Genomic DNA, 18,539 nt, shown 5'->3' on the forward strand with positions numbered 1-18,539 from the left:
CAATTTCGCGACCTCCCCATTATAAGTCAATGGGGGAAAAATCAACTCCCTGTTTTTACCACTAAAACGGGTCGGAATGACCCCATATACCATACATGACTTCATATACGATCAACCTTCACTACCTTGAGGTCTGTTTTGCTGTTGGGCAGCTGTGAGGTCATCAAAGTTCACCAAAGGTTTTTGGCCAATAACTCCGTACAGGAACAAGATACAGACGCGTGGATGGTCTCATTGTGTTCAGCTCGTCAAGACGCATCAAATGATATACATGATGACCTCGAGGTCACGTGACCTGAGGTCAACCTTTGACCTTGACCTTTCGAGGTCAACATATATAACATTCGATGCGGATTGACGAGAGGATCACGATGCTGCCCTTAGTTTGTTCCTATCCTGACTAATTCGAAAGTTATTCGAGAAAAACTCTCTCCATATCCAGCGCCGCCATTTTGACTTTTTCGACCCCTGTGACGTCATCTTTGACCTGACCTGAAAATGACCTTTGTAAAAATTGTAGATCTTGACTGTGCGTATCCGATGCCGTTTACCGCTTGTCGCTATCTTGCTTCGTTCTCGAGATCTCAGGGGGGGGGGGCGGTCATCCGCCCCCCCCCCCGTCGGTGCGAAGTTGGCGCAGACCCCCGTCGGTGCGCGGGTTAAGACCGTTTTCTGCCGACAGATGTATGTATACAAAAGCGCCACACGGAACACGGAACACAGAACACAAGGAATACCGAACATGGGGCACGGAGCACGGAATACGGGACACATGAATTCGGGACACTGAATACGGAACACACGGGGTACGCAACACACGGAACACACGGAACACTGAACACGAAACATGTAATACGGAACACGGAGCCACTCGGCATCAACTGACGGAGCACTGAGTGATGGACTCGTCGGAGAAAGGCTCGCGGTAGGAAAGTCGTGTTTGTCTGAACTTGTTATTTCTGTTATGCATATAGCTCTCCCCGAGCATTCAGCCATCTGTCCGTGTCTTATACATGCCGACATGTATCAACTACTGCAATAAATCGCCGCACATTTCACTTCAGAAAAGCTTAGTGTAGCGGGCTGCTAACTGAGTCATTAAACACATAAATGGCCGGCTAATTAAGACGGCCCCACTCCAGCAGCGTAACCAGCGACAAACAGCAGAGTCCGGGAGGCCAACCCGGGCTCAGCTTAGTTCAAACATCGCAGCAGGAGCGGCGGACTTACCGTGGAATAAGGGGTCATGTAATCAGAGCCTGTATTTATGTGTAATCTGTGTTTTAGTACAATCGTCACGTATGTTGGGGGAGTAGAAGCAGTCTCCAGGCCATTCGAAGGACACAATTGTTTTCTTCCGTTGTGCATTCAGTCTCTGAAGAATTACAATGGGGAGCGAAAATGCAATGAGAGCAGGTTGAATACGAGCCAAAATCAGCAGGCAAAAAACCTTTGGTTTTGTCTGCTGACCATTCTTGACAGAAAAAAGGCATCAGAACCTTCATAGAATTCGGCCCTAGAAATAGAAATAGAAATATAGAAACATAGAAACCCGCGCCCTGGTGGGGGGCTATTTTTTGCCCCCCCCCCCTCCAGACTTTTCGATATATCTCCAGAACAGCTGCGTCGATCGTCACTTAACTTTCAGTACCCTCGCGGACATCAATTTTACACATTGTGATAGAATTTTACCAAAGGCTATGATAGGTTGGCCGGAAATGACGTCAGAGTGACGTCATGTTCTGCCGTTTTCGCCCCAAAAAAGGGTTTTGCGGGAAGAGCTGTCAGGCCTAAAGCTTTGCAATTACAGAAAAATGATAACTGCATAAAAGCTGTAAAATTGACTGGGCTACAAAACTGCTGTCCCGGATTTGTGAAATTCTTGGATTTTGACCCCCAAAAATAAAAAATAGATGTTTTGAACATAATAGCCGAAAAATAAAAAAATGAATTTCGCAAAAACCGGAATATATGTGATAGTCCTTATCGCCTTCCATCCACATACCAAATTTGAGATTGATACCTCTTTTTTGGCGAAGTTATAGCGAAAAAACTGTTCAAAATTGATGAAGTTAAATTTTCAAACACTCAATTTTTAGCAATGCTAGACCCCGTAGCGCAAAACAAAGACAACTATTAGACTCCCCGTGACGAGCTGCATCGAATCAATACCCATTTCATGCAAAACTATCAACTTTAAAATTTGACCTTTTTTGACCTGACCCTGACCTGACCTTCACCAGAAAGTGACCTAAGCCGTACCTGATAGTCTTATAACCAACACCATTGAGTTGGAAATGAAAAACTGGCCATAAAACATGCATCGCACAACCTTAGTAAAGTTGGGTTCATGTGACCTGACCTGTGACCCTTGGTGACCTGACCCGTGACCTGACCTGGTATTGTCAGTGACCTCTAAGAGCAACATATGTACTAGGCAACTGACGCCCTATCGCTGATTCTCGACAAAATGCGTTTTCCTCGGTGTTATGGCGCATTCCCTAGAAGACCCGAGAGCGGTGAAACATTTCATCTTTGACCTGACCTGTGACGTCATCAGTGACCCTGAGGTCAATGAAATTTGGTTTCCTTCAACAAATTTGACAGTCCTTTCGAACGCCGTTTGAATTTTGCGGATCCGTCCAGTAGTTTCGGAGATACGAGGGGGGGGGGGCAAAAAAATAGCCCCCCACCAGGTCGCGTTATAAACAGACCCCACCAGGGCGCGGGTTAAAAGAACCTGCAACGAATCTCATAGGAATGGCTTGGCGCATTGCTTTTTTGACATTCTGGGGATCATATGTATAATGCAATGTAAAGGTTATGACATTTAAATGGTGAAACATTGCCCTGTAGACTGTAGAGACGAGATGAATCGCCGGGCCGATAAATTTGCATCTTCTCACAATTAGCCTGCCGCGCTGGCAATCTGCCAGAAAAATCGCTACCGTTGATACCAACGGCACCTCCTCCCAGAAGAAAATATCGACACTTTGCTGGCGTATTTTACCGTGAGAGGCGCAGCTCTACGGGCTACGGCGCAAAAGGTACCGTGTTGTATTTCCACTGGGAACAGTTGACATTGCTCTGAAACAGAACCTTAGAGACTTGACCGGCGGCTGGTGAAGAAGGTGCCTTTCTCACTGATTCCTAGAAGCGATAAACGTATGTGTACCATCCGGGTTTTTGCATGCAAACACATATCATATAAAGAAAAAGCTGCAAAGGAAATCTTCAAGTCATTGCTTTATAAATGCAAGAGAGAGAAAGAGAGAGAGAGAGAGAGAGAGAGAGAGAGAGAGAGAGAGAGAGAGAGGGGAAGAGGGAGAGAGAGAGAGAGAGAGAGAGAGAGAGAGAGAGAGAGAGAGAGAGAGAGAGAGAGAAAAGAGAGAGAGAGAGAGAGAGAGAGAGAGAGAGAGGGTATGGAGAAGGCGGTGCTTCCCCAATTATTTAGCGGGATCTTCCGTCCACCGCTGTGGTCCGTTTTGCAGACAGCCTAGATTAGCAGCATTTTGGCTAATTCGGCCCGGGTGCGTGTACACTGTCTGGGCTATTCCGCGCTGATTGCGGTCCCTTGTCGGCGTTAGTGTCCAGATCTGAGCGCGTCAGTCTGCGTTAGGCGTACCTCGGAATAGAGCGCCGTAATGGGTCCATTTATGCAGTGGAGACCGCGTCTCAGCAATGCCACTTGGCTGCTTCACGTCTCGTGTATGTACACTCAATGCTCGTTAAATAGACTTACCAATATCTCAAAATGCAACCTAAATTCTATCCAAGAAAGCGCGTTCCCAAAAACAGCAAGCGCTGCTTTTCATATTATGTCTTCTCCCCGGCGACCATGTTATCTTGGGCAGCACCTCCGTTTCCAGAGGCCAGCTAAGCGGTGTGCGGTGCGACGCTGTCCATTGAAGGTAAGCTTCTTAGCGTCACCGTAAGACGCACAGTCGCCAGCTAAACAAATGGCTCAGTCAGATGCGCTATGTCTGACGACAGTCGTCTTCCCCGTGGGATTATCCGCCGAGTCTACTTTTTTCTGGCCTGTTTTACGAAAGTTGATCGAAATAGCATTCATTTAGAGTGCATTAGAAGAAAAAGCTGATGAAATTGTCTGCCTTGTGACGCTCAATGCGCCACTATCCCAGTAATTTTCTACCACTATTTCTATCCATGTTTGCCACTATCTCTGCCGCTTTCCAGCGTTGTCGTTTCACACCACTATCTAGTCGTTACGCATCCTTCCCTCCATTTTCCACCACTATCTCGGTCATTTTCCACCACTATCTCTGTCATTTTACACCACTATGGCAGGCCCGCTGCCATCACCGTAAGTACGTGGCGAGTTGAACCGTTCCATCAATAATTCACTGCAGGTTAAATACCGGGACGGGAGAGGACGGCGTAACGCGGGCGGAGGGCCCTATCGTCTCTAACACGGACACTGCATATTCATAGCACATCAATAATGGAGCGCCCGAGAAGCGCAAGGGGCGCCGCGACTGACTGAAAGCCGAAAACGCCCCGGCTGAAAGTCGAGAACATAACGCCTGAAAGTCGAGAACTAAAACGGATACGGCGCCGGCAGGCAGGCCGAGAATATCCTGGTAATGGAATACGGCAGTAGTTTAGTTAGGAGCAGAGCGACAGTCTCAGCTGCTGCGCTACGAGTGTATCAATGCAGTCACTTATCGTCTGTGTGAACAGATTGTAGGTTCAGTGAGCAGTACACGGATGTTTTTCATGCTGAATCCTGCTCCGCGTCAGAACATTTGTAAATTACGATTTTGTTTGACGACATCGAGCAAAACAAAGGATCAGTGCTGACTGCTGATGTTAAAAGGGTGCTTTGCAGCCTGTGAATGTATGCCAACTTATAGCCTAGCTTTGGATGAAATGACGTGGAAGGTGTCAATTTGTCAACAGCATTTAGTTTCCTCTAGATCCCGGGTTAGCTGATAGTTCGTCTGAATATCTCAGTGGATAATAATGAATAGTTAATTTTGCTTCACGTTTAAATTCATAAGACAATTTGCAGTTTTTACAGTAAACGATAAGGAAAATAGTCTCTCTCACACCCGATCTTTAAATTATTATGGTTAACTTAATGTGCAAATGCTTGGGCGGCTGATCTCCACACCAAAGTCTCCGAGGTACAGACGAAATTCGTCCCCAGCTCAAAGGACAGTTTCACTCCAAGCTCAGTCGCAACATAAATTTCAGCTTCAACAGCATTATTCACATTTCAGCGAACAGCTCAGCCACAGCTCACTGACGAGTAGAGCTAATTAAAATTCACTCCCATACTCAATGCTTATTCATTCAGCTCGAAGTTCGTTTCGCTCCCTAGCGTATACTCAGATGCAAATGTCGAAGCTGTTCAGCTAAAAAGTACCCGATTTTGAAGTCGGCACAGCTGCCATTCGCCGGAATGGAGGGAGCCAGTTATCTATCTCGATCCATGGCACCCGGCTCAAGATGGTCAGGATGCGGAATGATCAGCCCACTGAATGTGGAGGGAGCAAACGCACTGCGGTGAAAAGGACATGGCCTAGTACCGTGACTCAAACTTAACCAGCCAAGTTGGTGACCACACCGATTACCTTTTACGGAGCTTATATGCAGAATTAACCATTGCGGCACGGGAAGGGTTTTTCACCCCCCCCCCCCCCCCGGCGAATATTGGCGATAGCTCCCGGACGTCAAAGATATGCTGATCACAAACCTGGCATCTATTTTTCTCTAAGCATTCATTGAGAGCCTGAGGATGGCAAAATCGTTTGAATTAATACAGCTGACTTGAATCAGTAAAATATCCTCTAGCAAGAGTACTCGTCTGTGACCTTGACTTTGGAGCAGCCTTGTATCGTAGGATGAACCACAAATAGGGGCCTGATAAGCCTCAAAAGTCAAAACATTTCAAAACACCTTTGACCTTAGTATACAAGATATACGAAAAAGAAGTGTTAGGTCAAATTTGAACATGACCTTGTCGGGAAGTGTCGGGATTATCTCCCGGGCCCTGCCGAGCTAACAGACGTGAAAATAGCCGTCCTGATTTGACCAAGTCCCGGCACTACTTGTAGCTGTCAGCTGAATATCAACCTGTTGGCACTGCTGTCGATGCTTTCCTTTTTCTTCCTTTCACACCAATGAAGATTGTATTGAATTATTTTTGGCATGTTTGTTTTACAAAAAGAAAAAGATCACTAGCAGGTCGGTTTTGTAATCGCCACGGGTTTGAATAGCATTTGGATTTGCTTTTGGCTTAACCCGGCAGGCGGTGGGCCTACCAGCCACCTTCCGCGCGGTGGGGGGGGGGGGCACTTTTTTGCCCCCCCCCCCGTATCTCCGAAACTACTGGACGGATCCGGAAAACTCAAACGGCGTTCGATAGCCCTGTCAAATTTGTCGAGGGAAACCAAATTTCATTGACCTCGGGGTCACCGATGACGTCACAGGTCAGGTCAAAGATAAAATGTTTCACCGTTCACGGGGCTTCTAGGGAAAGCGCTATAACACCAAGTAAAACGCATTTTGTCGAAAATCAGCGATAAGGCGTCGGTTGTCTAGAACATATGTTGCTATTAGAGGTCACTGGTCATACCAGGTCAGGTCACAGGTCAGGTCACCAAAGGTCACCAAGGGTCACCACATGAGCCCAACTTTACTAAGGTTATGCGATGCATGTTTTATGGCCAGTTTTTCATTTCCAACTCAATGGTGTTGGTTATAAGACCATCAGGTACGGTTTAGGTCACTTTCTGGTGGAGGTCAGGTCAAGGTCAGGTCAAAAAAGGTCAAATTTCAAAGTTGATATTTATGCATAAAATGGGTATCGATTCGATGCAGCTCGTCACGGGGAGTCTAATGGTGGTCTTTGTTTTGCGCTACGAGGTCTAGAATTGCTAAAAATTGAGTTTGAAAATTTGACGTTATCAATTTTGAACAGTTTTTTCGCTATAACTTGGCCAAAAAAAGAGGTATCGATCTCAAATTTGGTATGTAGATAGAAGGCGGTAGGGGCTATCACATATATTCCGGGTTTTTTTTCGAAATTCAAAAAACTTTTTGGATTTTTTGGCTATTATATTAAAAAAAAATCTATTTTTTGATTTTGGGGGTCGAAATCCAAATAAATCGAAAAACCGAAATAACAGGTTTGTAGCCCTTTAAATTTTACATCTTTTATGTCTGAAACATTTTTCTGTATCTCTAAAGCTGTAGGCCTGACAGCTCTTCCCGCGAAACCTTTTTTTGGGTCGAAAATGGCAAAAATGACGTCACTCTGACGTCATTAGCGGCCAACCTATCATAGCCTTTGGAAAAAATTTTGGTCACCATGTGCGCTAGCTGCTCCCGGGAGGGTACTGAAAGTTTGGTGACGATCGGCGCAGCGGTTCTCGAGATATATCGGAAAAAAACTAAAAGGGGGGGGGGCAAAAAATTGCCCCCCCCCCCACCGCCTGGAAGGTTAACCAGCGAATTGACTTGTAGGCCTACTAATGTTTTCAATTTTCATCCCCAATGATTCATTGATTTTGAAACAAATACAAGGGTGTGAAAGAACAGGCATGCAACAATGCTTCATCAATCACTATAACAGCGCCGCCTCAAAATCTGTTTGTTAGTCTCGTTACTGTTCAGCGGCCAGAGGACAAACACTGCTCGCCGCCGGCTCCGGCCGTAATTACCGGCTCTGAAAGCCGAGAGACGGCCGCTCATCTGCGCTTTAGCGCAAAGTTGGCGGCCACCCGGGGTGTCGAATGGGCCAACTCATGACCGCGCGGCCGGACGGGCTTTGAAGTGGCCGGCTTTGGAAGTCTGGCCGCGGAGGTACTCCATTAGATGAGCTGGGCGCGTGGGCCGGACGCTAAAGATGGCGCTGCCGTGGACGCGAGGTCATTGATCCCGAGAGGAGAGACCATTTGTTTTCCGTCAGCCATTGGGCTGTTGTCAGGCAGCTTTAGCTTCCTCCAGTAAATCTCGTAAAATGAATTACGCCAATGTTTTACTGGCTAATTAGTTGAAATCCTGTTAGATCTCTGCCCCGGATCAAGGGAAAGGCACATATCGTCGCACCGATGAATGCAGAGATAGTTCGATAGATAGACATTTTATGCAGTCCGCTGTTGAGTTGCTTGTCTCCTTGCGTTTGGAAACTGGTGCTAATTAACCGACCCGTCTGTTTTTCAACTGGACTTGGAAGTAGCTGAGTTAGGTATACTAAACAATTCAACATTTCAACAGCCAATACGGAAATGTGTGCCTTTGACTCACAGTTCTATTCAAATAAGTAACTCCATTTAATAAGCTAGACTATGAGAGACATATAATAGAGGAGCAATTTCTCAATGGTTTTCTGAAAATTATAGGATTCAATATTATTATCGAGAAATAACTAACCAAAGTTTGTTATTTGAAATTGTTTAGGAGCGATTTTACCAACTTATGTATTTTCCTTATACTGCATAATACCTGACCTTTGGTGACGAAAAAAGCAACAGTTGTCAGTTACAACATGTATTGATGTGACAGGCCACCAAAATAAACATTGTTATCAGTTATGTAACGATGCGATGACCTCTTCCGGCTGAAAACGCTCCGGGTGAAAACAGGGAGATCACAGACCACAATAGACATAGACCCAGCATAAGTCATGCCCAATATACCAGAATTAGAGTCGTCAATGGGGATCTGCGCCGCAAGTTAGGGGTACTTTTGTCCGTCAAAGCTGCATCATCAGGCAAACATATGAGCCAATGAGTACTGAGAGAAAGTATTAGGACAACAAAAGTGTTGGACAAACAAGGTGCTTCTTATTATAATATCTTGCAACTAAGTACTTGTTACGTTGCACAATGCACAACATGCATCAATAGCCAGTTGCGCATTATCTTCAGTGATTCAGCATTTGAAGGCCTGAGGCGGCAATCTGGGCTTAGTCGCATTCTTCACCGTTCACACCCCCGCTCATTGATTCACAAATAAGACTCGACCTTCTCTGCGCTCATCGACCGACTCCAAAAACCCACTGACGTCATCAGGGGGCCACGGAATGTGATCTGATTGGACGTTACGGGTCATCACCTGATTACACCGGATGCCTATTGATCAGGGACGGCCGAGACACGCTACACACGCACAGCTAGGAAACACAGATCTTCCAGCCGCACTAGCTGGCCCTCAACTCAGCAGCGGATGCAGGAAAAGGGGCATTTGCACCCCGGGAAGTGTTCGTAATCGGTGAACGTTTCAACAAGTTCCTCACACAAAAAGGCAACCTATATATTAGGTATAATAAAAAAACATCTTCAGCAGCGCATTACAAAGCAAAGATGAGCAGTAGCGGATCCAGGGGGGGGGGGGCAAAATGGGCATTTGCCCCCCCAAACGGCATAATTTTAACATTACGCCTATGGACGATGCATGGAAAGAATCGATAAATTGTTATGGTTTGTCCCCCCCCCCAAAAAAAAAAAACACTGAGCTGGATCCGCCTCTGAAGATGAGTGTTTTTATAGGTGTTGGAGAAACGTTTTGGAGTGACTGCTTGTTCCAGGGGGTTCTATGCCAACTGTTTGGGATCTGCGAAGTGCGAACGCTGCCTAGTTATACGGCAACAGCTGGAGTGCTTAGTTTCTTCAGTTTGCGTAGTTTCTCCAGTTTGCGTAGTTTCTCCAGTTTGGGGTAGAAGGGACGGAGTTACACCCGGAATCAATCTTATAAACGCCGTGGAATGGATATAGCAGTACTGGGTGAAGTTCAGCTATAAAAAACGGCTATCGAATGCAGAATGGTTTTCACGCATATCGGTCCATCTAAAATGAATTGTTTCGGTGATGAGATGTGCATTTAGCAGCAATGGTATCACTGTCAATGTTACCAAAAGCCCTGAATATAATACTCGCCCTTTATAAGATTGGGCCCAGGTGCGCTGCCATGGGGACACGGTTCGTCCTTTGTTGAATTTTGGATACGACCATAGCCACTGTGCACACTTCTGGGGGATCAAACGGCCTAAGCTACCGTTTTAATGTATCCAGTGGCCGGAAGGCTGGACGGCTGACGAAAACAGATTAAAGCCGAAACGAGACTCGAGAATTAGCGTGTTGCTACTTAGTGTGGCACTTGAAGCCATTTCGGGGCGATTAAGACCTAATTAATGGGATAGGTTACGCGAGTCGTTTTTACCCACTCAGCGGCTAACAAGGCTTGTTGACATTTGCAAACGACGCGATTTCCTCGCGTTTCACTCGTTGTTGAATGTAGTGCAGCAAATGAAATTAACGTTGCAGATATATTTGATTGATAGGATAATAGTGCTAGTCAAAAGCCTTTTGGTTAGTTTGGTAACACATTCTCTGGTCGCCGAGCGACGACTGATTTTCAGCCAATATATCCAGGCAATGAGTAATGTATGTCGGCATGGTGTGTTTGTATTTAAAAACAAGTATAAATTTACGAGCTTATTTGTACCTAGTTCATTTATGACCTGCACACCCCAGCAATGTACAGTGTGTCTAATCAATCTTTACTCATTTATAAATCTTTTGTGTTCCGAATATGAGTCTAGAAATTGGTTTACTGGTCAGTGTCACGCATTGCATTTGTAGCAATGGTCGCCACGCTTGTCGAGTTCGGAGCCAATTTCCGGGCCAGGAACTTGATATATTTTTTTATAAATATGGAAATAAAGTGGCTGCTGGCACGTCGTATTTTTCGATTATATGGCTTTTGGTCGTCGCCTAAATGCCAGCTTTTTAAAAGATGGCTGCTCACTTGCAATCATGGCGAACATCTGTTCGAAAGTCCGCTAGATTTCGAGATATTCAATCAACGCGGAGTCTCGGTGATTTCCGCAGAATATTCCACCGTTGGCGGGCTGGCGCCGGTTCGTTTGGCGGACGTCCCCTCCCGCCCGGAACCACCTAGACTCAGTCCCCCCCCCCCCCACCCCACAGGCAGAGAGGGCGGAAACTGATAAAGTCCACCCTGGATGAGTGCAGCCGGTCGTGGTTTGGGTTGAGGTGGATAAAATGGAAAGCCTAGAACTAGCGAAAGGAGACCCCTCCACGTGTGCTTACAGTTTGTATCCACGCACTCTCACACGTGATACGGTCACTTCTCAACGGTAGTCGCGGATTCAAGCTAACATAAACGGACAGCTTCTGCTAACCGAAGTTCAGAAACAAATGCAGGCAAGTTTTCAGCTGACATTTACCTATTTTGCATGTATTAATTAATTGGTTAATTAATTAATTTTTTGAACCAATTAATTAATTGGTTCTGTTTTCACGCCATTAGTACTGTCAAGCCAGCATCGCTTTTCAACCGCTTTCGACTGAAAGCGGTCCCACTTTCTTTTTACGCCTACGTCCTTACTGTTGAACTCCTGATTGATTTTTCATCTTGGCTTCTTATAGATCCATGGACCCTGGGTTTCTCAGCTATCTTGTCTTACACAGCCGCATTTCGGCGGGTGTTGAATGTCACTGTAGAGTCCCTGACCCACCTTTCTGCGTATGTGGAGTCCCTGACCCACCTTTCAACGTGTGCAGAGCCCCTGACCCACCTTTCTGCGTATGTGCAGTCCCTGACCCACCTTTCTGCGCGTGCGGACGAGTCTGGCCTCGCGCGGGTCGCGCTGCTCGAAGAGGCTGCTGGAGCTCCTGCCCCAGACCTCGACGGCCACCCTGCCGTACGTGTAGCCGAGCACCAGGACGGGCAGGAAGTACTGCAGCGTCATCACTGTGAGACTGTAGTACTGGCGGCCGGCGCTGCGCCATACCTCCTGGCACACCCGCAGATCTCCCAGCACGTACCGCGGCGAGGACGGCGTCAGAGTGCGCGACGTCACCGCGATCGGCACGCAGGCCGCCAGCGAGAGCAGCCAGATGAGCAGGATCATGAGCCGGGCGTGCGGCCGGGTGACGCGCGGTCGCAGCGGGAACACGATGGCCCGGTAGCGGTCCATGCTGACGGCGATCAGGGAGAAGGCTGACACGAACACGGACACCGCCTGGGTGAAGGAGACCAGGCAGCACATCGCCGAGCCGAACGGCCAGTGACGCAGCAGGATCACCGACGGGAACGTGAACGGCACGCAGAGGATGCTCATCAGCAGGTCTCCGGCAGCCATGTTGGCCAGCAGGTAGTTGGTCACTGTGCGCATGCGCGAACAGGCGAGGACGACGTAGCAGACCAGGCTGTTGCCGACCACGGAGAGCAGCATGATGGAGATGTAGGAGATCCAGACGGCGAGCTGCGGACGGAGAGACGGGGAGGGGTTAGTGGGGGAGCGGACAGCACCCTGATGGAGATGTAGGAGATCCAGACGGCGACCTGCGGACGGAGACGGGGAGGTCAGTTCGGGACGGAGGAGGGAAGAGCAGTTGGGGGAACGGGGGAGGGTCAGTTGGGAATGGGGGAGCAGGAGAAGGACAGTCAGTTGAGGAACGGAGAAAACTCATGGGGATGACCAATTGGAGAATGGGTAAGGGGAGGATCAGTTGGGTAATGGTAAAGTCGTTTTTCGCCGTACGGATTTATCAATATCGTATGGAAGAATCAGCTGTCAAAGACTACTTTCCTTTTAGCAATGACGGATTGACGGGTTGTCTGGGTCATCGAGTATTGCACTTTGCACTTATTCATGACTTTAACAGCACTCACGTTCACCTCCGGACTTCCCGCCACTGAGCTGGCATTGAACTATCCTTGAGCTGACACTGAACTGCCATTGAGCTGCCATTGAGCTGCCATTGACCTGTCCAAATCTGGATAGTTGCGGAAAAGTTGGGTACCGCCGCCACGAGAGCCGGTCAGGCCCATCTGGCGTACCCTCTGAGAGTCTTTGTACCCGGCGCTGTCCATTGTCGGCTGAGGTTTATATTACTGAAACCACTCTGCCCCGCCGTCGGCTCGGATCGGGGCTGAGCGGTGGCCCCACCGCGACCCGCCACATCAAACCGACGTCCGTCCGTCTGACAGTCCGGCGGCGGTGAGTCCATTACCACTGCCCGCGGTGGGACGGCCGCAGACGGTTTACGGTCCGTGCTCCAGGGGTGGGACGGCCGCAGACGGTTTACGGTCCGTACTCCCGGGGTGGGACGTCCACGGTCCGTGCTCCCGGGGTGGGACGGTCGCAGACGGTTTACGGTCCGTGCGAGTCTCGGCGTGGGACGCCCGGTTTACGGTCCGTGCTCCCGGGGTGGGACGGTTTACGGTCCGTGCTCCCGGGTGGGACGGACGGTTTACGGTCCGTGCTCCCGGGGTGGGGCGGCCGCAGACGGTTTACGGTCCGTGCTCCCGGGGTGGGACGGACGGTTTACGGTCCGTGCTCCCGGGGTGGGACGGACGGTTTACGGTCCGTGCTCCCGGGGTGGGACGGTTTACGGTCCGTGCTCCCGGGGTGGGACGGCCGGTGATTCCATTACCACTGCCCGGGGTGGGACGGCCACAGACGGTTTACGGCCCGTGCTCCCGGGTTGGGACGGCCGGTTCACGGTCCGTGCTCCCGGGGTGGGACGGTTTACGGTCCGTGCTCCCGGGATGGGACGCCGCGGGGATGTGGCTTCACTCAAATCCAACCACCCGTGATACAGGCCGAACTATGCCGCGCCTCAGTGAGTGTTTCATTTATGGCGCGGCGGCGGTGAATATACGAGCCGTGTGCCCGGGAGCGCGGTAGGATGCAATGGTCTGTGTCTGTGGGCTTTACTGCCCAACTGCACAATGCACATATACCGCATAACCAATCTACTCCGTACCAGGTTGCATGGAGGTCACACTGTGGCCGGCGAGGCCCTCAGGCAAGTGTGAATTGAAATAAAAAAGTCGGAGACTTCATTTTTGTTATGTTGTCTGGGATAATGGTCTGTTTTCAAACAGTACTAAGTCATGCTTACATATATTGTCTGATTGCTGGCTGACGCGTTTGTCCATCGTTTTGGCTGATATTGTCGTTTATTGGTCTGGGATTGTATGTGATCCGAGTTGTCAGATTATCTGGAATTTATGTCAGTGTGCCTATTTTATGTCAGCTAATACATCCTGTTGATATACATACAATACATTCGTTGTTTTCCAGACTCAATACTCTGATATTTAACCGATTATGTGAGATCTGATGATGCAGTGATTGACTAAACCGATCAGCCTACTGTCACACGGCAGCAATGCTGAAACGTTAAGACGAATGGCGGCACAGATCCTGATACCTCAGCCCAATGCACTGGCGTGCACTCCAGCGTACCGCCTTCATGATTTTTCGTGTCTTCTTCCGCCTTCATGACTGGCTATTTTCCTGTCCATACTTCTGTCTGATTGCTCCTGCAATTTTCTTAACCCGGCCGGGCCCGGGGGGTAATCCCAACCACCGCAGCCCGGGGGGGGGGGCGTTTTTCGCCCCCCCCCCCTGTCTAACTCCGTAAATAAGGGAGCTACGGAAACAAAAGCGATACCAAAGGAAAGGTCCTTACGAGACGATTCTAATGCACCTAAAATTTTTGACCTCAGGTCAATTTTCAAGGTCAGTGGTCAAGGTCAAAGGCCAAAACCGGCACATGTGTAGTGATCTCAAAAGAAGCCTTCTAGAGGACGGCAGGCTGCATCAAACCGGCAAAATTGGGTGTCAAACGAAAGAAGAGAATCTGAGGATTCTGAAAATGTGCTCCAAATCAAAGGTCAAGGTCAAGGTCACGCTCAAAGTTGACCTCAAACTTGGCACTTTTTCGCACATCTTGCGTGCTAACTTCCAAGATGTTTTGAAATGTTTTGAGGCTTATCAGTTCCCTATTTGTGGTTCATCTTACGATACAAGGCTGCTCGAAGGTCAAGGTCACAGAAGAGTATCCCTGCTAGAGGCTATTTCATTGATTCAAGTTAGTAATAATAAATAAGATAATTTTGCCATCCGGAAGCTCTAAATGAAGGCTTAGAGGAAAATAGATGCCAGATTCGTGATCAGCGGGTACAAATCCATCATAAACGACCTTTCATGTGTCAAGGTCAACCAGAGGTCATTCGAGGTCACATGAGGTCAACATGAAACTTGACCTTTTCCGAACAAAATATATATCATTCGACGCGGCTTGACAAGGCGAATGCGATGGTACCACTGCCGTAGCTCTAGGACCATTTTTGTCGAAGTTATTTGCGAAAAACTAAAACCACATTTCGGGGTCGTTGACCTGACCTCTGACCTCAGGTCACCAAAACTATTTTTCTATTTTTCTCTAGGTCAAACGCTACACAGCCGTGCTCGTAATTTGTCTTTATCTCTTAAACTCTATTTTTAGCAGCTATTTGAAGTTTGCGTCTGTGACGCCGAAGTTTGCCGTGCAGGGGTCTAGAAAAATGGACCTTGTGACGTCATCAAGGGGGCTAAGTCCAAATTTTTTACTTCAGAAGATGTCAAATTGATGTGAGAAAAGGTACTGAAAGTTTCGCCTTCCTATCCCTAAGCGTTCGGGAGTTATCGCAAATATTCGCCAGGGGGGGGGGCGAAAAACGCCCCCCCCCCGGGCCCGCGAGGGTTAACGAAGAAACCGTAACAAAACTGCCGTTGCATTTGCAAATCAATAGGGTTACCGCCGCCGCCGCCGCCGGCGCCGCCACCGTCACCGACGCCCAGCAACGTATAGGAGCCGCCGTGACACAATGCCCTCCGGCTATAAGGAGGTTTATATTGGCCCTCGGTAGCGCCGACAAATATACACACCCTTTGGGAAATGCGCCGAGCACATAGCGGATAGGGACGGTACAGAAAACGCCGGGTGGCAACTGTTACTATGGTTTCCTATATGTTCGCACATTTATGGAGAGGTGTAGAGATAACAGGGTGCAGTGATTTATACCAGTTTATGACATTGAAATGTGCGAACACATGCTATTGGTTTTATGCTCCGGTGTCGCCTTACCCATACATCTTTTGCATCAGCAATTGTGTCAGTTCGATGAAAAAAGTGAAAAATCTCACGTCCTCTCTCTTTTACCTTTGCCTCGAACCAGTGCTCGGTCTCAGGCTCGAGTCGCAGTAGGTGCAACCAGTGCTGTATAGGTTGTATACTACCGTAATTGGTTAACTCGCCTCGAACCAGCGCTCGGTCTCGGGCTCTTAGTAGGTGCACCCGGTACTCTATTACCGTACTCACCTCGAACCAGCGCTCGGTCTCGGGCTCTTAGTAGGTGCACCCGGTACTCTATTACCGTACTCACCTCGAACCAGCGCTCGGTCTGGGGCTCGTAGTAGGTGCACCCGGTACTCTATTACCGTACTCACCTCGAACCAGCGCTCGGTCTGGGGCTCGTAGTGGGTGCACCCGGTACTCTATCACCGTACTCACCTCGAACCAGCGCTCGGTCTGGGGCTCGTAGTAGGTGCACCCGGTACTCTACTACCGTAATGTTGGTTAGCTCACCTCGAACCAGCGCTCGGTGTGCGGCTCGTAGTAGGTGCACCCGGTACTCTATTACCGTAATGTTGGTTAGCTCACCTCGAACCGGCGCTCGGTGTGGGGCTCGTAGTAGGTGCACCCGGTACTCTATTACCGTACTCACCTCGAACCATTGCTCGGTGTGCGGCTCGTAGTAGGTGCAGCCCCAGGCGCGGTACTCGGCCGGCGTGATATTGGCGTGCCCGCACACACAGGCCTGCATCAGCGCCGAGCCGCTGAAGTTGAACTCCACGCCGTCCCGGTGCAGGTCCAGGCACGACTCGTTCGGCCAGAACCACACCTCCGTCAGGTTAGACGGCTCCAACATGGCCGCCACGGTGGTGAGGTTAGCCTGATCCAACATGGCGGCCAGCGGAGCGTGACCTGAGCTCAGCGCGTCACGAGGTTTGACGCTGGCGAGGCCTGCAGAGGTAGTCGAGTTTTGACTCCTGAAACGGAGAGAAAATGAAGGTTAGATTTTTGCTACAGCTAGCGTCAGATATGATGTACCTAAATAGATGTTGATTAGTTGTTTAATTTTTTAAATAAATAGTTGCTTTGTCTGTCGTCCATTTTTTCTTTTAATTTGGTCCGAACTTTTTGATAGGCAGGATTCAAATCACAAGGACAGAGCCACCGCTAAGCGAAGCTTGTTGCGTTGACCCTGCCCTCTTCCTTCCGATCGCGCAATTCCAGTTCTATGGCAAACTTTGGTGTCCGAAGTTTAACGTGCGCACATAGCCGCTCACGGCCGGTCCTCTCACTGACTTCGCCTGGCTACGGCCTGCCACCAACCGCAACCATACCTGCCAGGAGGCCCATAAACGTCAAGCGCCCGTCTTGCTTCGAACCCGGACTGTTATACCTAACACGTGCTCTCACCACGCGGAGTCCAACACTCTACCACCTGAGCTACGGGACCGGGCTACGTATACCTGACATAAAAATTGAGGTCCGCAGTGAAATTTCGTCACTTGTTACCTTGTTAGTTGATCTTTTAGATTATGTTTCGCTTCCCTGTTAGGAAAAAAAAAAACGCCAGTGTCGGAAAACGGATCCGGCAAGCGAGGTCGCCTCACATTACGGCAATGTCAACAGCCTCCTCGCTCCCGCATACCTATGTACACAAAACTTCGCTCTGCTGACGTCTAACTTTGCAGACAAACTTTGAGCACGGACTGAGTCGAACACGGGGCAGGACATCGCTCTGACGGACGGTGTGTCTGTATCCGCCTTCACATGACAAACTCTGATTGACTAAGAATGGCGTCTCGAAGTCGTATGTACGTTTAAATATGCAATCTGCATGTGAACCAAACTAAACTGCAGGGTTAAACCAGCCAGCCGGCCAGACCGCTGTTATTCTACCGGCGGGTTCGGAGTCGACCCAGACTCGCCTGGGCGGCTCGTCGAATCATATAACCGTTCTGTGTCTGGTGTATTGTGTCCAGTAGGTATCCAGTGTCCAGTGTCCAGTGTCCACATTCAGTGTCCACTAGTTTCCAGTGTCCAGTGTCCTGCAGTGTGACGGTGTGCCCCTGCACTGTTTGCCGCACCGGTCAGCGTCCGATCCTCTCTACCCTCGCCGCCTCTTTCCTCCTCCATTGCCTCGCAGGATAATGGGATGGCCCGGTCATAAAGCCCCAAAAAACAACACAGTGCCGGCCTAGGATCGGCGTTTGAGCCGGAATCACCAACGCCACCGCAAACACAAACACATAAACGGCCATTGAAACGGGCATTGGATCCAGTGTAAGCTGACATTTAGAAGTGGCTTTGCCTTGCGCTAAAAGCTCGTCATTAGCTTCTGAGCAGGCAAAGCAAAAACAAATTTGGTTCTTTACTCTTGTGTGCTCTTTTCACAACTGTGTAGTATTGACTACTAAAATATAGGCAGTGGTTGACAAGTACCGGATGCGTAGAGTACAATAATAAAAAGTTTCACTCAGTCAGTTTCACGAAAATACATCCCTCTCACCTTGCAATATTCCAATTCAGTTATGAATTCCGCCTTATGTAAGACTGCAGCGAACAGTGACAACTTCTTAACTGTCATAAGGAATATTGGATATTGGACGCACGTAATATCAAACTAAGGTAGCTATG

General features: G+C 48.9%; 1 protein-coding gene across 1 annotated transcript; it reads right to left on the reverse strand.

The window, feature by feature from the left end:
• Positions 1–11,268: 11,268 nt before the first annotated feature.
• LOC122372407 (RYamide receptor-like) lies at positions 11,269–16,880 on the reverse strand. Its single transcript, XM_043349557.1, has 2 exons — positions 16,558–16,880; positions 11,269–12,259 (listed from the first exon to the last, which is right to left on the reverse strand). The coding sequence occupies exons 1-2, from the start codon at positions 16,795–16,797 to the stop codon at positions 11,543–11,545; spliced, it is 957 nt and encodes a 318-aa protein (XP_043205492.1). The 5' UTR covers positions 16,798–16,880; the 3' UTR covers positions 11,269–11,542.
• Positions 16,881–18,539: the final 1,659 nt, after the last annotated feature.

Source organism: Amphibalanus amphitrite, unplaced genomic scaffold (assembly GCF_019059575.1).
Source record: "Amphibalanus amphitrite isolate SeventyFive unplaced genomic scaffold, NRLGWU_Aamphi_draft 001357F_arrow, whole genome shotgun sequence".
Lineage (NCBI taxonomy): Eukaryota > Metazoa > Arthropoda > Thecostraca > Balanomorpha > Balanidae > Amphibalanus > Amphibalanus amphitrite.

Excerpts from the sequence above, each read along its gene's own strand:
- LOC122372407 (XM_043349557.1), bottom strand. The coding sequence starts at position 16,797 with ATGTTGGATCAGGCTAACCTCACCACCGTGGCGGCCATGTTGGAGCCG. Across the intron at positions 12,260-16,557 it reads ACACCGAGCAATGGTTCGAG|CTCGCCGTCTGGATCTCCTA; the intron begins GTGAGTACGGTA and ends CTCCGTCCGCAG.